Source organism: Phallusia mammillata, chromosome 3 (assembly GCF_965637545.1).
Source record: "Phallusia mammillata chromosome 3, kaPhaMamm4.hap1.1, whole genome shotgun sequence".
Classification (NCBI taxonomy): Eukaryota; Metazoa; Chordata; class Ascidiacea; order Phlebobranchia; family Ascidiidae; genus Phallusia; species Phallusia mammillata.
This window is the reverse complement of record NC_137254.1, coordinates 21,116,616-21,136,726: the sequence shown is the minus strand read 5'-3', so window position 1 is coordinate 21,136,726 and position 20,111 is coordinate 21,116,616. Positions and strand designations below refer to the sequence as shown.

General features: G+C 37.2%; 2 protein-coding genes and 2 long non-coding RNA genes across 10 annotated transcripts; 1 reads left to right on the top strand and 3 right to left on the bottom strand.

The window, feature by feature from the left end:
• Positions 1-31: 31 nt before the first annotated feature.
• LOC145219098 (uncharacterized) lies at positions 32-4,607 on the bottom strand. The gene is made up of 2 exons (XM_080086476.1): positions 2,730-4,607; positions 32-2,588 (listed from the first exon to the last, which is right to left on the bottom strand). Exons 1-2 carry the CDS (start codon positions 4,549-4,551, stop codon positions 700-702), a joined length of 3,711 nt encoding a protein of 1,236 aa, XP_079942602.1. The 5' UTR covers positions 4,552-4,607; the 3' UTR covers positions 32-699.
• A 3,216-nt stretch (positions 4,608-7,823) lies between these two features.
• LOC145218324 (uncharacterized) lies at positions 7,824-19,182 on the top strand. Of its 7 annotated transcripts, XR_013857572.1 has the most exons (6): positions 8,250-8,659; positions 13,667-13,787; positions 14,429-15,090; positions 15,168-15,325; positions 15,582-15,753; positions 16,969-19,182. It is a non-coding gene; the product is annotated as an uncharacterized LOC145218324 (long non-coding RNA). The 7 variants fall into 7 exon arrangements; XR_013857571.1 differs by lacking the exons at positions 14,429-15,090; positions 15,168-15,325 and adding an exon at positions 7,824-8,181 and having other exon boundaries at positions 8,536-8,659; XR_013857574.1 differs by lacking the exons at positions 14,429-15,090; positions 15,168-15,325 and having other exon boundaries at positions 16,969-17,169; positions 18,460-19,182.
• On the bottom strand, positions 8,740-13,092 carry LOC145218321 (uncharacterized). Its single transcript, XM_080085730.1, has 2 exons — positions 11,237-13,092; positions 8,740-11,102 (listed from the first exon to the last, which is right to left on the bottom strand). The coding sequence occupies exons 1-2, from the start codon at positions 13,071-13,073 to the stop codon at positions 9,196-9,198; spliced, it is 3,744 nt and encodes a 1,247-aa protein (XP_079941856.1). The 5' UTR covers positions 13,074-13,092; the 3' UTR covers positions 8,740-9,195.
• Positions 17,770-19,987, bottom strand: LOC145218323 (uncharacterized). Its single transcript, XR_013857568.1, has 5 exons — positions 19,782-19,987; positions 19,212-19,258; positions 19,087-19,150; positions 18,759-18,805; positions 17,770-17,853 (listed from the first exon to the last, which is right to left on the bottom strand). It is a non-coding gene; the product is annotated as an uncharacterized LOC145218323 (long non-coding RNA).
• Positions 19,988-20,111: the final 124 nt, after the last annotated feature.

Sequence of the window (20,111 nt, the reverse complement as noted above, 5' to 3'; positions counted from 1 at the left end):
TGTAATAGTTACATGCAGTAATATAAAAATATACATATTATAAATTTAATTCCAAAAAAACAATATTTTAAATACAATTTTAGAAAAACTATATTTGTTTACACTACTTATAAGCAAATAGGGTGGGTATTGTGTGCACTAAATACAGTTGTTAAAAGCATGCTTTTTGCAGTTGCTAATGAAACTGCTAACAACATTAATTACACAAGAACATTATAAGTCCCCAACAGCACAACAAAATTTAAAAAAATGCAAAAGAAGTGCATTTCAGATTCAATGCTTGAAGAGAAGGTCATAAAGGTAATGACTACAGTTTGCACTTTTGCAATACCAATTTCTCATACAACGCATACAAATACCATTTTTCCTTGATAGTATGCCAATAAGCAAAGTAATTTTGATCGCAAAATAGATATAAAAGCTTTGTATGGAAATAATATCAGCAAACATGTAAGCGGCCCTTGTTTGCAAACTGCACAAATAGTTGGGTGAAAAACTTTATAAGCAACAACTTAACTTCAAATAAATACAGTATCACAAACTGTTAAAGAACAAAAAGTGTAAATCTTAACACAGATTGATTGTGGTTTGTGTATAACAGATGCCTCAATGTTTTACAGCTTATTAGAAAATATAGGTTTGAAACAAACTCTAGTGGAAATGTTTGGATTTTCCAATAAGGTGCGGAACCACCACAACCTAATGCAACACATTTTGTTGGCATATGTCTAGCCAAGTGATACATTCTTCAATCTTGTTTTTCCATTCAGGGTTTCCATTTGCTACCAATACCTCTAGTGCCAGTTTAAAATTAGTTGCCGCTTCTTCATGGTAAAAACATTGTAAATAACACATTCCCATGCTAAAGTAACAATTAGCTATTTTAGAATCTTTATGTATATCACTTGTGATCTCAAAACGGATTTGTAATTCAGTTTCAAAGTTTTCCAGTGCTTTGTCTGCCTGATTCATTTCTAGGTTAATCTTTCCGATCCACTCCATACACTCTGCTCTTGTTTGTGATGAGCCAGTATCTCTTTTAGCCATTAAAAGTACATTTACTTTGTTGAAAAGTAAAAGTATGATTTCAGGATTTCCCAGGTTTGCGTGGCAAAGTGCAATCATAAACTGACATTTAACTTTAGCTTCATCATTTTTTGCTTCCATTCTCATGTTTTGTCTTGTTTCTAATTCATTTTTAAAGAAGTACAAAGCTCTTTTGAACCTTTTTCCATCAAACAAACTTTTTCCAATGGCCATATTTTGGTTGGCTTCATGCAAGAGTTCAGAATGTTTTCTTCTCATTTCGGTAGCAGTTCTGAAGCACTTGATTGCTTCAGTATGATTACCGAGTTGTTTGTGGCAGCTTCCAATGCAATGGTAACAGGTTGCAATCTCACTGTCTGGACAAGCTAACTGTGATTCTCTGAACTTCAGTTCCTGTTGGTAATTTTGCAGAGCTGCACCATGGGCTTTAAATGCACAAAGAGAATCTGCAATACTTTTAAAGCAATCTGCTTTTACCTTGACTTTTGGCCCAATGCTCATGTAATCACAGACAGTAATGGCAAGTTTGAATTTTGCCATTGCTGTAATGTGTTTATTCATTCTTTTTCCATTACTGTACACAATCTCAGGAAAAATTTGCAAGGCTCCTTTCCAATTGTGCATTGCCACACCTGGGGCCATTCCAAAGTTTTGTAGGACATTAGGAAATTTTTCCAATCGTTCAGCAATTTGGTCACTGCTACTTGGCCAAGTTGCATCATATTCATAGTCACTTGGTCGAGTAAAAACTTCCATCGCAATGTCAATTTTATCAAACAATTCCAAAAGTGTTTTCAAATTTGTAAGGTTGTCTGCTATTCTGTCGTCATACTCAACCAACCGATAGGTCGCTTGGGTTATTTCAAGGTATGCGGTTTGTTTATTAAATCGGGGATTTTTGGTTGATTTAAATATGGAAAAGGCTTTTTCATTGTTTTCCGATGCCGTTGTGTGCATCCCTAGCAATTTCGCTGTGGCACCAGCTGCAAAAAGTGCATTTCCAACGTCTGGATCAGTGGACTCATTGTCAGTTTGCTTTTTGCTTTGGTCTAATGCTTTCAAAAATGCAGCTCTAGCTCCTTCTAAGTTACCAGTTTTTAACAGCAATTGACCTGCATTTATCTCTAACTCTTTGATAAAATTGCTTTTTTCACTGATTTCTGAAAGTTTTTGCATTGCCAATTTTAGAAACTTGTCTGCTTCCTCATAATTGTCAAGGTAGTAGTAGCAAAGGAACAATGAATGAAATATTATTAGTTCCAATTTGGCAACAAAATTTTCTTCACACTCTCTAAGTTTGTTGCTCTCCAAGATCGCAAGCCCTTGTTTTGCATAATGTAATGCTTTAGTTGGCTCATTTATCTGGACATAACACAATGATAATTTTACAAAGGTATCAATCCTTTCTTCATTGTGGTGTTGCATATGTTTTGAAGCAAGAACAAGTTCTGAGTGAAAAATTGACTTTTCATATTTCCTCAGGCAAAGGTATGAACCTGCCAATAAACTGTTGAAGTTTGCCTGCATCCTCTCCATGTATTCTGTAAAAACAAAATGGAAAATTTTTCAAATAATGGTTTAAAAGTATGCTTTCTGCAGGAGTGAATTAACTACAAGTTTGTGCCAAACGCTACATACAATACCCACTAATATTGATCTGTTAAGAACATTAAGTTACTCACCGCTGTCTTGAGTGTCTTCAGTTTCTTGTTTCGATTGAAACTCTTCGCAAAGTTGAATTGCCTTTTCATGTCGACCCAAATAAAAGTTTGTGAGGCACTGAAGCTTTTCTTGTGGGAGAATGTGAAGCAGTGGAAAGATATGGTTCATGTTGCTTTGTTTGGCAAGAACCAGTTTGAACTTTTGTGCCATGAAAGATTGCAGTCGAATTGCTGCATTAAAAAAACAGTCAATTTCTTCTTCATGTACCATTTCTCGCATTTTTTTGTCAACTCTTTTTCCATCTGAGTGTTCCATAGACCGAGTAAAACCTTCACTTTCATCAATAGTTGACAAAAGGTCTTTTTGCTGTTTTTCATGACTATAGTTTAAAAGCCGAATCTTGCAAATGATAGCAATGCCCAGCAAAAGTTCATCCATGTACTGAGGTGGAATTATATTTTGTTCAACCAGTTTCCGAACTATTGCAAATGATGATTTTTCTTCAATGTTATAATGCCGACCCAAAGCAGAAATAAGGAGGGGAAGACTTCTGTACACAAAGCGTTTTATATCAAGTTTTGTTGACTGTTCTTGTCTCAATAAGCTGTACCCACTATTAAATTCCATAAGGTTGGCTTGCATATGTTCAACCGATTCTTGTACTGTTTTCTGTGCCTTGTTCTTTTGTTCTGGATTCACTACTGCTTTGACGCCATGTTGGAAAAAATTGTACAAATTCTTGTCACCAGTCACAAGGCGGGTTTTTGTCAGCATATCAGCTAAGCGACTGTCATAGCTTTTGCCACAAGCATTTTGATCTACAAGTTCAACCATGTCTTTTGCTGTTTTAATCAGTTCCAACTTATGTGGCTTGGATTGTGTGACTTCTTGTCTCCCAAGAGGATTTTTGCATGCATCAGCAGCATAACCATCTGGAGAAATACCACATGGTGTATGGGCATCATAAAACCAGTTTCCGTCTTTGTTTTCTTGAGAATTAAGACCAGGAATAGCCATAAATCGTATGATAGTTTCACCAATATTTACCAGCACAATCTGAAACAGCATGGCCACCCATCGGTAATAATCAAGAATCTCTTCATAATTGGACTGTAGGTGAATTTCATCTTCCAAAATAATAATGCTTTCAAAGTCAGAATAAGGAGTAATTTCTTTCTTTGCAAGAGAACCCATTCCCAGAAGAGCATATTTGCATGGTGTTGTACCCATAACAGCTACACAATACTCAAAGATTTCTGTCATCAATGTTATATACTGCTCTGAAATATCTTGCTGCAGGTCTTCAATGCTTTTGATAAATTGTAGCTTTTGGGATTCATTCCCATGTGCATTCAAATTTTGCTCCAGAAAATCCTCAACACCCTGCCTAAGGCCTGTCAGTGTTTCTCTGCACCTCATAGCCCTCTCCACTAAATTGGCTTCACAGTTTTCAGCACCAGCTTCATAGAGAATGCAAGTACACAGATCATAAAGTTTGTTTCGTATTTCTTTGCTGTTTTTTGGTTTTCTTGCAAGAGCAGCATTAAACAAAACAGCACTTCTAATATAGGCAATCTTGTTTAGGTTCTTTAACTCATTGATGTGTTGAAACTGGTTTAAAACATTTCCCAAATGTTGTTGTATATCCCCTAATTCCACAATAACAGGCACTGATGTTTCCACATGTTTTTCTTTTCCATTTGAATGGCACAAAGATTTTAGTTTTTTTCCATGCATATGTTGGAAAGTGGTAATCACTCCAGTATAACTGCATTGTGTTGTACTTCTTTGAATGCCAAACAACTGATCAGTACACTCAAAATAAACCTTATTTGTAAACATTTTTTTCGGTTATCAATCATTTAAATGACATTTAAATTGACATCTATAAATTACACATAAAAATAGCATTAGACATACAACTACATAAAATTCTTTTCCCAGCATTATATTCTTTTAAGTGTTTGATTTGACAATAGAACAGGACTTGCATAAATTTTTGTTGTGGTTTGTGGACTGTCAAATGAGGTTGTTGTTTTTAAGAAAAACATAATAAAATAGGATATGTAATCCTTAGATTGAATTGGGAAGTGGTTGTAGTTTAACACATCATGATACCTTATGTTTTATTGATTTATCTTGTCACAGACCGTCAACTGGTGTAGTATAATCTAAGAAATCCCACTTTGAAGGGATCTGACAACCAAAGTTTTATTTTCACTGGTGGTGCATTTCCTGTTCTTAGTCACCGTCAGTATTCCTTTTTTAATTTAGGCTAGACAATTTTAACAAAGTGAAACGACGAATGCATTTTGTGATTTGAGCAGAACCGTGATAGTTGTTTCTAGAAAAGGTTATGTAATTTGTAACTCTATGCCTGTGGTTACAGCTGTTGTCACCAAACTTTTTTTCACACAGCTGTTTCAAAACGGTGGCCTGCGATGCCATTTTAGCGGGACCAGCACGAGCTTACGACAATCTTATTAGAATCAGATAAAATATCAGTGTGGATAAAAATGGAGCCTCGACTGAGAAAAACTATTAATTTCACCACAATTTACAAATAAAGACCCCTAAATGCGCCCTGTAAAGCTGGGGAAAATTAGCCTACATGTTGTTGCGGGAATACTAAACGCAAGTTAATTAGCTTCCATCGTTAACTCCGGCTTTATATTAACACATGTATTTTTCTTTTTGTTTTGTTTCGTGTATTTTCGTGTAAACGAAAACGTTTGTTTTGTTTAAAAAATTAATTATTTGGTTGTCCTTTTTGGGGGGTCCATGTCGTAGGCAACCCTGGTAATAGCTTATGTATTAACGCTGGTTATAGCTTTCGATGCTCCTACTTTTTATCACGGAGACAGTTCTTTGTAAGTCTAATAGTGCGTTGCCTAAAACCACGAACGTCGAAAGTAATGCTCATTACATCGACTGTGTCTGCAATAAATCTAACATTTCATACAGTTATCGCCAATATGCACATACAACATCACTGCGGCTGCGAACAAAAAACAAGGTTTGCAAAACTAAGCAGTTCGCAGATTCATTCTTCAGACATTTTTATGACGAAAGTTTCACTCGGTTCGTTTAACCGTTGGCAACACATGTAGGCGTCTTGGATGCTGTACAACAGTACAAAAGCTTGATCGAAAAAAAATAGCTATTAATGTGCGAAGGCTATGAGATCCAATACAAAAGAGGCTAATTTTGCCTTTGAACTAACTATAGACTAATTGGGCCTTGTAAGTATCGTGGTGCATGAACCACAGCAGTAGGTTATACCGCAGGTGTATGTAAGCCCAAGTTTTTATGGTTCCTGTTTTGTGTTGAAATTCCTCTTAATGCCTGCGTTGTTTTACCTTGACGGCTTAACATAACTTTGTCATCTAGTTTTATGTTTAGGCTGTTGTATACAATAGCCTTGGAAGTTTAGTTTGTCCGCTTAATTTTCAAAGCAACAAAAGTACTCAGTTTGACTTGATTACACTCCAAAGTTAATCCTTGTGGTTGCAACTATACTTTATGACTATTACTCATTATCAATTTTTGGTGCTAATTACAAAGTTATGAAAAAAGTTTACATCACTTACGAAAAATCCAGTCTTAAACAAATTTATTTCCTCTAAAAGTCTACCTAAGACAGCTTGCCTTGTTTCGCTATCTTGGCCCTGGCACCTTTTAGTGTGTTAGCTCAATGCTCAAATGGATCAAAAAGCCGTCTACGAGTTTCGTGTTGGACATGGTTGTTCGCTTCAAAAGGAGAAAGTAAAGTACCCTTTATTAGTGGTTTTCCCAGTGAATGCGCAGTGGATAGGGCCGTGGTATTTCCCAACACGTTAAGTTGATGGTGGTCTTTATAGTCGATTTAAAACGCATTTTTTAACATGAACAGTTTCAAGCCAAGACTGTTGCATGCTTGTCGGTACCAAGCATCCGTGATCATCTAAACATAGGTTGGACACAGCAAACGTAAGATGACATCTTCCAAGCACGAATGTTCGATGTACTGTAGCTTGCTGTTGCGCTCGCCGCTATGCTGATTTCGACTTACACAATTTCTTCCAGGCTTTCGTAAACGGCATTTTTCAGGGGCTACAACCTATGTATACTACAAATCCTTTCCATTATTTTCCCACAACACATAACGTGACTGAATTCAGGTTCGCGATAAATAAAGCGGGATTGGGGAAATTCCAGGTGGGCGAAACGAAATTATGTTTGTTAGACCATCTGAAAGATTTTTCACCCTTGTTCAGTTACCGTGTCGATGTGACTAAGTTGGCCAAGCGTGACAAATTCCATGCGCCAACACTTAACCGTGACAGATCACGTGTTTTCAATACGCCACGAAGTTCGACGCATGTAAAGTCACAGTCCTCTGGCGCCTTGTATGGTGCAATATCATGTTCGGTGTGGTGCAGTCAAAGAGAGCCTGACTTTTTCGACTGCAGCTCCGAAAAAAAAAACTCCGATTCCGGCCTCGCACATTTCGGCTCATGTAGCCTACTAGGTGCAGTGTTAAAATACTTTTATCAAAATTTGCAGCATCGATGCGGTTTGCGAAAAGCTTAAAATTGTGCAGTGCGACCTCAAATCCAAACAAATTTGTAACCGACATCACTACACTATATCTTACGACAGTCCCACATTTGGCTAGGTTTTAATACGTCGCGCAATGAGTGGAACTATAAATTTAGTGGCTACAGTTCGGAAGTTGTTGGAAATAAGTTTAAAACTTAAATCTATTGCTTGGTAATACCCTAACCAAACCCAAAACCTAGGCTACCCGTCAGCATTATTGTGCATTTAGCCTACCGTTGGAAATAGGTGTTCATGCTCTGCGCAACTTATATTAAAATACAGCTAAATGTGCGGGTATTGTAAGTTAATAGTAATTTGTCTGCTGTGGGCCTTATTGTTACAATATTTTTTTGCAAAAAAGTGTTTGTTATTTTTAAACACTTGTAATAGGCTAAGCTGGTTATGAGCGGGAATAAATAAAAAGAAACGAGTTCTATACTTACACACTAAACAAATAAAAGCAATATTTTTTAATGCGTCCAGTATTTAACTCGGGGCACTAGGCTACAAGCATAGATACTACATACACGTAGTATCTATGCCACAAGGGAAAAATATTTGCAGCACGGCATTCGATTACATCCAAATCCTTGTGGTTATTCGCACGGGCCACCAACTCAATCCGAAAATGATCCAGTGCTTCCTGAAACTTTTTTGTTGCAGTAAAGCGAAGCAGCATAGCCTACAGTCTCTGCCAGTTCACGTTTAAGGTCATTTAGCGGAATATGAACAGTTTTTTTTTGTTATGATCCCCGCTGCGTGAAAAATCCTTGACATTCGCTTTCCCCAACCACTAATGGCATTCAGTGTAGCCACGATCAGGAGACTCATTGCCGCTACACCTTAACTTTTCAACTGTGTTTCGCATGCAACGGCTCCAGCAAAGAACAGGTTAGTTTCAAGAGATGGACAGTTTGTTGCTAGACAAATTGGACAGACTAGCCTACAAATTGCACAGTGATTTTAATTTCATTGTTAGTAAAATTTTGGTAGGTCTAACAATTTCGATAAAATTATTTTATTCGGTGCTGAAAAAACTTTCTTTTCCCTAAATAGGCTATGTGAAACCACACGTTTATGTGTTTTTTTGTGGGTGACCCTTTCGATAAAAAACGCGCGCACCACAGTTTGTCACGTGATCACAAGGCGAATATTCGTCGAAAGAGAAAATTTGTCCATTTTCTCATTCACATAGTTAAATAATTGGTTTATCTAAAAGTTTCCCTAGGTTGTGTTTTTTCGCAGTTGTTGCTTATTGGTGAACAAGCTAAATTTTCACCATTGAAGTCGTTAATGTTCACATCAAGGGTTGACAACACATGCCAAATTTTCTGTGAATACCAGAGCAAACAATCGAGTGATTATATTGGTAAGATGAAATCATTGTATACTTTACTTGTGTTTTGTGTAGTATAGAGTATCCAAAAAGTTGTTTTTGTTGTACAAAACTTTAGGATTCAATATTTAATTAGACGAGTTTACCAAAATTGCCATTTGATTGCACTAAAACTAAGCAGAAAAGAAGAGAAAAACAGGTGGGTATTGTGAGCATTGAGTATTGTTGCGAAAAGTATTGTTGCTATAATGTTTACAAATTGCATTTTATCACAACACAATCTTATCTGATTAAACATGCACAGGGCATTATGAAGCATAACACAATTGTTTGTTAAATGTACTGATTATTTGGTCACATTTTCAGGTTGCATGGTTATATGGAAAGCATAATTTTAATGACTAAACTCTACAGTTTTTTTTCAAAATAATGTACAGTTTAGGAATAAGCTAAAAATGGTTTTGACCAAATTAGAGAACAAATGTAAAAAACACTTACACAAAACAAATACGAAAACCAACTTATAATAAAAATGTTTTGATTTTCATGAGAGGTTTAAAATCAACAACCTAAAGAAACACATTTTGTTGGCATATGTCTAACCAAGTTTGGCATTCATCAATCTTGTTTTTCCATTCAGGGCTTCCATTTGCTACCAATACCTCTTGTGCCAGTTTAAACTTGGTCGCCGCTTCTTCATGGTAAAAACACTGTAAATAACACATTCCCATGTTGAAGTAACAAGCAGCTATTTTTGCATCTTTATGCATGTCACTTGTGATCTTAAAACGTATTTGTAATTCAGTTTGGAAGTTTTCCAGTGCTTTGTCGATCAGATTCATTTCTTGGTGAATCTTTCCGATCCACTCCATACACTCTGCTTTTGTTTGAGATGAGCCAGTATCCCTTTTATCTATTAAAACTGCATTTACTTTGTTGAGAATGTTAAGTGTGATTTCAGAATTTCCCAGGTTGTAATGGCAAAGTGCAATCATAAATTGACATTTAACTTCATCTTCATGATTTTTTGCTTTCAATCTCATGTTTTGTCGCACTTCTAATTCTTTTTCAAAGTAGTGCTTAGCCTTTTCAAACCTTTTTTCATCAAACAAACTTTTTCCCATGGCCATATTTCGGTTGGCTTCATGGTACAAAGGCAATCGTTCAGAATGTTTCTTTCTGATGTCGGTAGCAGTTCTGAAACACTTGAATGCATCTGAATCATTACCGAGTTGTCTGTGACAGCTTCCAATGCAATGGTAGCAGGTTGCAATCTCACTGTCTGGACTTTTTTCCTCTGCTGACTGTGACTCTCTGAGCTTCAGTTCCTGTTTGTAATTTTCCAAAGCCGTATCATGTTGTTTAAATACACAAAGAGAATCTGCAATACCTTTGAGGCAATCTGCTCTTACCTTGACTTTTGGCCCAATGTTAATGAAATCACACATGGTAATGGCAAGTTTGAAATCCGCCATTGCTGCAATATGTTTGTTTCTTGTTTTTCCAGAATGGTACAAAGTCTCAGGAAGATTTTTCATGATTCCTTGCTTATTGTTTGCTACCACACCTGGAGCCAGTCCTAAGTTTTGTAGGACATTAGGAAATTTATCCATTTGTTTAGCAAGGTCATCCACACTACTGGGCCAAGTTGCATCATATTCATAGTCACTTGGTCGCGTGAAAACTTCCATTGCAATGTCAATTTTATCAAACAATTCTAACAGTACTTTTACATTTGTAAAGTTGTCTGCTATTTTGTCGTCATACTGGACCAACTGAAAGACTGCCTGGGTTATTTCAAGGTATGCAGTTTGTTTATTAAATCGTGGATTTTTGGTTGATTTTAATATGGAATGGGCTGTTTCAAGGTTTTCTGATGCTGCTGTGTGCATTCCCAGTAATTTTGCAGTCACGCCAGCTGCAAAATATACATTCCCGACATCTGGATCGGTTGTCTCATCGTCAGTTTGCTTTTTGCTTTGGTCTAGTGCTTTCAAAAATGCAACTCTTGCCCCTTCCAAGTCTCCAGTTTGTCCCAGCACCTGACCTGCAATTACCTCTAAAGCTTTGTTAAAATTGCTTTTTCCGCTAATCTCTGAAAGTTTTTGCTTTGCTAACTTCAAGAACTTATCTGTTTCTTCAAAATTTTCAAGGTAGTAGTGGCAAACAAACAGCAAGTGATATATCATTAGTTCCATTGTTGCAACAAAATTTTCTTCACACTCTTTAAGTACTTGGCTTTCCAAGATTGTAAGCCCTTGTTTTGCATATTGTAATGCTTTAGCTGGCTCATTTAGTTGGACATAACACAATGATACTGTTCCAATGGCAACAATCTTATCCTCATTATTGTGTTGCATATGTTTTGAAGCAAGTGCAAGTTCCATATGAAAAATTGACTTTTCAAATTCTTTTAGGCATAGGTAAGAACCTGCCAATAAACTGTTGAAGTTGGCCTGCATGCACTCCACATATTCTGTAAAAACAAAAACAAAAAGTTGTTCAAGCAGTGGTTTAAAAGTATGCTTTTTGTAATTGTTGACTAGCTACAAGTTTGTGCCAAACACCCGATACAAAACACAAGACCTGTTACAATATTAAGTTACTCACCGCTGTCTTGAGTGTGTTCAGTTTCTTGCTTTGATTGAAACTCTTCACAAAGTTGAATTACTTTTTCATGTCGACCCAAATAAAAGTTTGTGAGACATTGAAGCTTTTCTTGTGGCAGAGTGTGAAGCAGTGGAAAGATATGGTTCATAATGCTTGGTTTGGCAAGAACCAGTTTGAACTTTTGTGCCATAAAAGATTGCAGTCGAATTGCCGCATTAAAAAAACAGTCAATTTCTTCTTCATGTACCATTTCTCGCATTTTTGTGTCCACTCTTTTTCGGTCAGAATTTTCCAGCGACCAAGCAACTCCCTCACTTTCATCAATAGTTGACAAAAGATCTTTTTGCTCTTTTGCAGGACTATAGGTTAAAAGCCGAATCTTGCAAATGATAGCAATGCCCAGCAAAAGTTCATCCATGTACTGACGTGGGAATATATTTTGTTCAACCAGTTTCCGAACTATTGCAAATGATGATTTTTCTTCAATGTTATAATGCCGACCCAAAGCAGAAATAAGAAGGGTTAAACTTCTGTACACAAAGCGTTTTATATCAAGTTTTGATGACTGTTCATGTCTTAATAAACTGTACACACTGTTAAATTCCGTAAGGTTGGCTTGCATATGTTCAACCGATTCTTGTACTTTTTTCTGTGCCTTGTTCTTTTCTTCTTGATTTACTACTGCTTTGACGCCATGTTGGAAAAAATTGTACAAATTCTTGTCACCAGTCACAAGGCAGGTTTTTGTCAGCATATCAGCTAAACGACTATCATAACTTTCACCATAAACTTTTTGATCTACAAGTTCAACCATGTCTTTTGAGGTTTTAATGAGTTCCAACTTATGTGGCTTTGATTGTGTGACTTCTTGCCTTCCAAGAGGATTTTTGCATGCATCAGCAGCAAAGCCATCTGGAGAAATACCACATGGTGTGTGGGCATCATAAAACCAGTTTCCATCTTTGTTTTCTTGTGAATTAAGACCAGGTATGGCCATAAATCGTATGATAGTTTCACCCATATTAACCAGCACAACCTGAAACAACATAGCCACCCATCGAAAATAATCAAGTATCTCTTCATAATTGGACTGAAGGTGAATTTCATCTTCCAAAATAATAATGCTTTCAAAGTCAGAATAAGGAGTAATCTCTTGCTTTGCAAGAGAACCCATTCCTAGAAGAGCATATTTGCATGGTGGTGTACCCATAACAGCAACACAATAGTCCAAGATTTCTTTCATCAATGTTATATATTGCTCTGAAATACCTTGTTGCAGGTCTTCCATGCTTTTGGTAAATTGTAGCTTTTGGGCTACATTTCCATGTGCATTCAAGTTTTGCTCCAGAAAATCCTCGACACGCTGCCGAAGGCCTGTCAGTGATGCTCTGCACAACATAGCTTTGTCCACTAAATTAGCCTCACTGTTTTGAGCACCAGCTTCATTGAGAGTACAAGAACAAAGATCATAAAGTTTGTTTTGTATTTCTTTGCTGTTGTTAGGTTTTCTTGCCAGAGCAGCATTGAGCAAAACAGCACTTCTAATATAGGCAATCTTGTTTAGGTTCTTTAACTCATTGATGTGTTGAAACTGGTTTAAAACATTTCCCAAATGTTGTTGTATATCCCCTAATTCCACAATAACAGGCACTGACGTTTCCACATGTTTTTCTTTTCCATTTAAATGGCACAAAGATTTTAGTTTTTTTCCATGCATATGCTGGAAAGTGGTAATCACTCCAGTATAGCTGCATTGGGTTGTCTTTCTTTGAATGCCAAACAACTGATCAGTACATTCAAAATAAATCTTATTTGTAAACATTTTGTTTGTTATCATGAAGTTAAATCACAGTTGGTTTGTCTTCTACAAATAAGACATATAAATAGTGTTAGAAATAGCACTAAACCGTTGTCTACCTTATCCAAACATTAATCTTAAACCTTGAAGATGTTGTCATTCTAAATGGTATTTTTAAGTGTTTCGTTTTACAGTAGAATATTTTATTGGTCTCTGTGAAAGCTTGGAGACCTGTTGTCATTGAACGTCTTGTCATGACTTGTCAAATGAAGTGAGTTGTTTCGAAGAAATAGTAAAACTGGGATTTTACTGCTTAGATTTAAAGAGTGGGAATAGTTAACACTTTATGAGATCTTATGTTTTGTTGATTTAACTTGTCACAGCCTGTCAACTGGTGTATGTTTAAGAAATTACACTTTTCGGGTGTAACCAGTGGTGGGATCCAGCCGGTTCGCACCGGTTCTACAGAACCCTCTCACGAAATTTTATGAGATAAGCGAACCGGTTAGCATTACTGGTTACTGTCAATGGACTTGCTGTGACAGAAAAATAAATAAATTTGATTTCTGTGATAGAACTGGCGGACAAAAAATTTGAATCCCACCACTGGGTGTAACCAATGTTTTTTGCAGGTTATAAGTGGATGACGCCCCCCTGCGTGGTGACGGTCAATATTGTGTGACAATCACTTGAGGTACTATTGTTTGAAGGATAATTCCCCCCCCCTTTAAAGTGTCAAGGCAGCAGAACATTGTAAGTATAACCGTGTTTTTAAACACATGCCAACGACAAGATTTAACAGTAGGTTTAATAGTTGGTGGTATGTACGACGGTACTAACAGCTTATGTCAGTCTTCTTGTGCGATCGCCATTCGCTAGCAAGGTTGTGGCCTAAACACGTATCGACCTGATGCGCTAACCGAAACAAGGAAATTTGACGGCATTGGACGAATCAAGTGGATTTAGTTGGATAGAGCAAAACACAAAATTATCATTTTCCCAACTTGAAAACAAATCTATCGTAACATTGATGGAAGATTGACAACCATTTTACGAAACTGCAAAGGATTTTAGCACAATTACATTTAACAGTTGTTCCTTCCACCAATGATGCTAATGCAACGATGTACCTAAGGCAGTGGTTCTTAACCTTTTTATAACGGCCGAACCCCTACGATATTCATCAGCCTTTGGTCAAACCTCAAAGTTACATCCAAGGGTTTTAACCCATTTTGTTTGGTGGGTCATAATTAGTTTTTGTTCAAAGGTAGTGGCAAAAGTTACTGTTTGTCATTTTGTTTAATTCTGACGTAATAGTACAAGCAACTCGTTTCATGATTGCTTTAACTCCGGCATTTTTTAGTTTTTACCAAAATGAAGCATTGTATTTTTAGCCTCTGTACACAAGCATGAAGCAGATGAAGTAATACGCTTTTGCTGCCAAAAAAACTTCGTTGTATTTGTGCTTGCGAACAATGCTCTTTGTTGCGTCAAAAAAAGAAAATAAAACCTTAATGCAGGGGTGCCCAACCATTTTGCTAGGACGGCCGCATCGCAGATTCTTATTTCACCAACGGCCGCTATTTACCTGCTAATTTTTGTTTTAAAATACTTAGTTTATATCATGTATTTACTATCCAATAGCTCCCAAAACCCCCAGATTAATTTCTAGGTCGGTGCACAGATTGAGCTGCACAGCGAGGTCTATGATGTCATAATCTATATTGCGATGCTTGTGGTACCTGTTTTGTTTGCATTGTTGGCACACAATAGTCGTACAAAAAGTTTAAAACATACGTTTATTAGGCTGGTAATACTCTTTTTAGTACCACAAAAACTGTTTAGAGCAGTTTAAAAACCCCTGGCTGAGTTTAACCTTCCAGTGTTTTGATATTTGGCAACTACAAATTGCCGTTTTTAGCGACTATAGACCCTAAAGTTTGACAAAAACGAGTTTTTGTATTGTACTTCAAAAATACCTTCGTCGAACCCCTGATTCGCCGTTGCCGAACTCCTGGGGTTCGATCGAGCCCCGGTTGAGAACCACTGACCTAAGGTATGTTTTGCTATCATGTCTTAGATTTAAATTTAGATTTTGACAAAGGAAACCAACGTATTTTGTGATTTGAGCAGAATCGTGCTACCCAGTTTAAATTTTGAACACAACGTTGAATAGTCCCAGAAAAGGTAATATAAACGTTTCGGTTCATATACGGAAGAACTGAAAGTAATAAAGATTTAAGAGAAGGGTTCTTGCGAAATGTTAAACATCGGAGCCAACTATACAGAAAGTACGTAAGACGAGACAAAGGTTATTTATGTATTTTATCCAGCCATATTGTGTACTGTGCTGTAAAAGTTATGGCTTACGGTCCTTTGTAAATCAAAAAGGGCGTTACCTAAGCATTAACCATACCTAGGATGATGCTCATCACCATGGCTAGGCTACATTTTTTAAAACAAATGTCAACAACCGACAACACAAACAGAGTGTACAGTTTATATCATTAGACGCAATCGAAATGTAAATCGGGTCGTTTCTTTTAGGTTCCGGATTTCATTCTAGCTTTTGCTTGCGATGCAATTCTACCACCTTTTCTGAGCTTGTATTGTTGGATTTGGGTCCCAGTTTCAGACCCGTTGACAACTCTTAAACGCGTCTCGAAAAACAATCCGCTATTGTTCGTGTGCGTACGATATGAGATTGAATACAATGGAGGTACTTTTGCTATTTAGCTAACAAGTAGGCCTATCGTGTTTAATTGTACTACAGTAAGGGCCTATACTATAGGCTATATCGCAGCTGTATGAAGTCCTAAGTTTATCATGGTTCTCGTTTGGTGGTGAAATTCATTAAATAACTGCGCTGTTTTACCGTGAGGGCAAGATTAATTCTGTCATTCGGCTGTTGTAGCCTTGAAACTTTGGTTTGTAGGCTACTCATTAACGTTTACTACACAGGACAAGCACAAAGCAACAAATCTGACTTAACTAACACACGGAAGCCCATAGCCTACATGCGAATGCAAAAACTGACTATTATTCATTCTAAATAATGCTAATTTTAACTGATACCTTATTAAAGTATTGAACAAACTATATTCCTGATTGCCATAGCCCTCTCAACCTTGATATCTATCAATGCGTAAGCTCGGTGGCTATCTAAAAAAGGCGACCGGCTTGCGCTTGTTTTGTCTCGTTTGAAAAGTGAAGACAAAACCGACTGCGCAGCGCCTCGGCTAAACATCTAACCCCGAAAGCTACATACCAAAAAACGACGTGGAGAGAAAAAAGCGTCAAGACAAACCTTGTTGTCGCAAGACCATTTTGGTGACGTTGATCGTTGATGATGGCCTCAATTTTACCATACCATTTGTCTTCACACACAACATGCTTATCGCCGGTTGATTTAATTACGTAATAATGTGGCTGTGTTCGATGGTTACTGGTTAATAATATGTGCTTTATACACCGTAGGTTGATTTAGGTTTTAGTCAACGCAAAAATACCTTTGTACATGATATCGTACCATCCAGGTAACTATGTATGTGTCAATACAACATTTTCTGACGGCACCTATGCAATACTTGCACCCTCTTGCAACATGTTCTGACGGCGCCCATGCTTATTGCCTCTAACTTAATTACTGCATCTAAACGCGGAAGTGGAAAACACCTTCGATTAATTCAGTGGTTCCCAACCTTTTTTGTTACATTCCTCCCTTCGCCCATTTTCGAACTAGTCATTCCTCCCCATAAGAAGAAAAACAAATATAACATTAAAAAATAAAGGATTTTGAAATAGACCTTAGGCCTATATTTAGGGATGTCCATTCAGAATCCTTTACCAAATGTGAACCGGGTCCAAATTATAATAATACATAATAATGTATATACAAAATATTCTGTAACATTTTCAATGTATTTTTTTGCAGTTTTTATGAAATTCCTCCCCTGAACTCATAAAATTCCTCCCTAGGGAGGAATTCCTCCCCGGTTGGGAACCACTGGATTAATTGGTTTTTGAAGTGGCAACTTAGTGCGCAAGCTTCACATGGATTGGCAGATCCGCGTTCTGCGGTTTGTTAGCACCAGGGCGATTTTACAGTGGTTTTTACTGAACCGCCAGATTTGAGGTTTGTTACTGAACCGCCAGATTTGAAGGTTGTATGTAACTACTTGGGCATTATGCTTTAGCTCTAGATTTACCGTAGCCAAATTGGGAAAATGTGTGGCCCAAACCAGTACGTTAGGTGCGGTGATCGTCTCTTTTTTAAAAACCGTTCATCCCATTTTGCAAAAAGGTTAATAACGTCGCTTGTTATAGTGCAGGGGAAATGGTGGTTCTCTGGCTAATGTTGTAGCCTGACGGACGGTCGTTCATCTTCTTCTTTGTTGTTTACATTGTTCAATTTATGACTATGAAATAAGCACAAACCAGCTGCAGTTTTTTATTGAAGCATAATTGTAAAGAGCAATCCAACAACCAAGGAAAATGCATATTTCTTAAATAGTTGATTAACCTAAAACTAAAATACACAAAAAAATCTGATGCCATTGCAGAAATGGTTCAAAGCCGCCCACACTTTGAAAAAAGCCTACAAACCTTAAAGGTTTTGCTCACTTTAAACAGAATGCAGGGTTAACAATATACAAAAAAGCCCTGATTATTTGCGTTTTCGTGGCACAATTATCCCTTGCGCTTTGATGCGATATAGGCAAAAAGTATTTATCTTTTATTTGCTCATAGGTATCGGAATTTCGTAGTTTCCGTTGAATTCGATGTTTTCATAGTTTTCTCCTGTTCCACCATTAGCGGTCTGTAATTACCACAATGAAGTATTGTTAAACAGTGCATAGGCTAGCTAGACCAAAGTATATGTATAAAACGTAGAAGATTGTTTTATATAGACTTTGGGCTCGACCAGTGGTCTTTAACCTTTTTTTGAAAGCGACCCCAATTGAAAAGAAAATTAAAAGCGGATTTGCATGCGACCCCATTTTTTCCGATAGGGAGAAAAATGTTAAAAGTAATGCCGAAACTAAAACTATTTTCATGTCAATATGTCCGCTTAATTTTTGACTAGACTATAAGCATTCTGCGTGCATTATGACGCTCAAGTGTTAGAAGTTTCATTTAATTTGGCCAATCTAATTCGTGTTAAAGATCACCAGTTAGCAGAAATCAGTAAATTTATGTATTTTTCTCAGTACCCGCTGTATTGTTTTAGATACAATGTGCGTTCATGGGGCTATCGCGTAACAACGTGTTGGACAACTTGTGTTTTATATATAGATTATTGCATCACAATGAACAGATTGTGACACGAGGTACCAAGCTGTACTGCAAAACGTGAGCGAAGGTTGCGAACTAGAACAAAAACCTATCAGTTTCTTTTTTAAACAGTAAACTTTATTCCCTTTAGATTTAGAGCCCAGGAAGATGCCGTCTCCACTACGTTTTGTTCAAGCGCCTCAAATCGTTGGGATTACTGCTTGTCCAGCCTATGCCTAGGCTATATAATACATCCTTGCTTTTCCAAAAATGACCAACTTGTTTGGCGACAACGCGTCTGAGTAACGTCACGTACTATAACCTCAGCCAAATTTCAACTTGTTTGCATACAAATCTTGCACTTTTTTGAGCAGGCTACGTGTCCGATGCAATCTCACGATTTTGCCTTGTGAGTGATTTAGGTTATACCGTCGATGTGCTATTACTTACCTGAAATTCGGGTTGCATGTTTGTTAGTACCAAGTATCCGTGATCATCTAAACAAGTGGGGTACAGTAAATGTGTGTTTAAAATGTTTTTTTTTAGACTATGTAACCTACGCCCTGTCGTCTGCAGTAGAAAATGGGGCAAAATTTCAATAGACAACTTCAAAAATTTGGTAGGGGCCATGGCATTGAGCCTACAGTCGATGTCACCAGCATGCACTTGCGCGACCCTACTAGTCGAAACAGCGTTCATTGCAACTAAAGTTGACACAATTGTTCTGTTGTGGAGCCTTGTTTTGCAATCGCCGTTTCTTATGCCCATGTTTGCTTACCTATTTCGACCTGCACGTTTTCTTCCAGGTTTTCGTAAACGGCGTTTTCATGCGGTGCTGAAACCTAAATACATCACAAATTATTGTTTCAACGTACTATGTAGTTGAATGAACAGTAATTATACCGTATTTGGTGTTTGGGTTTGGTCACGTTTCGGTTGTTGACTGGTTTCTTAAAAAACATAAGAGTTTGGTGGCGAATAACTTACAAGGCTAACGGTCAAACTAAACGCAAAAGCGTCATGCTTCATTATTAAACGTTTCGGCTAATGCTCATGTCATCATCAATGATATGAGTGGCCACATCATTTTGTATCACTAATCCTGGCATAAGCATTCGCCAAAACGTTTGTGTAAAAAAACATGTTGCTTTTTAGGTCGTTATATTAATCATTAATCTTATGAACAGATCCGTGTATACTATAAGAATCAGGATTGTTTAGTTTGTCACCTTTTTGGTTTGAAGGGCATTATTTAGCCTATTGACTATCGGCACATAGTACGACTAAATATTGCTATACTCTTAATACAAACGTTGCACATTAAGTCATAGTCTTAACGAGACAATGCATAAGTGAATGGTTTTCTTTGAAAAGCATTTTGCCTTAGTGGTAATTATGTGATGTCACACACTCGAAAACTAGTTGTGCCTCGTACTCTGTAATAGGCACATTCCATATGCTTTAGGTACAAACCTTTGGCTGCTTTGCGTTTTTTCCTCCAACAACACATCGCTGCTACCAAAGCAGTAAGCACCAACAACGCAATGGTAATGGCCAAAGCCAACAAAAGCGGCGTGCTATTTATAGTATTTGGATTATTCACCAAAATGATAATTCTGCTGCTGGTTGTAACATTCAAAGTTATAAAGCTTAGATTGTAGATTCCAGCATCTTCGACACGAACCTAAAGTTAAAAGATTCAGTTTTGTTTTTTGCCTTGTTTGAAAACACAGTGTGTAAGCCAAAACTGTTAAATATCACACGCCCTATCCAGTGGTGAGATTCAAATTTTTTGTCAGCCGG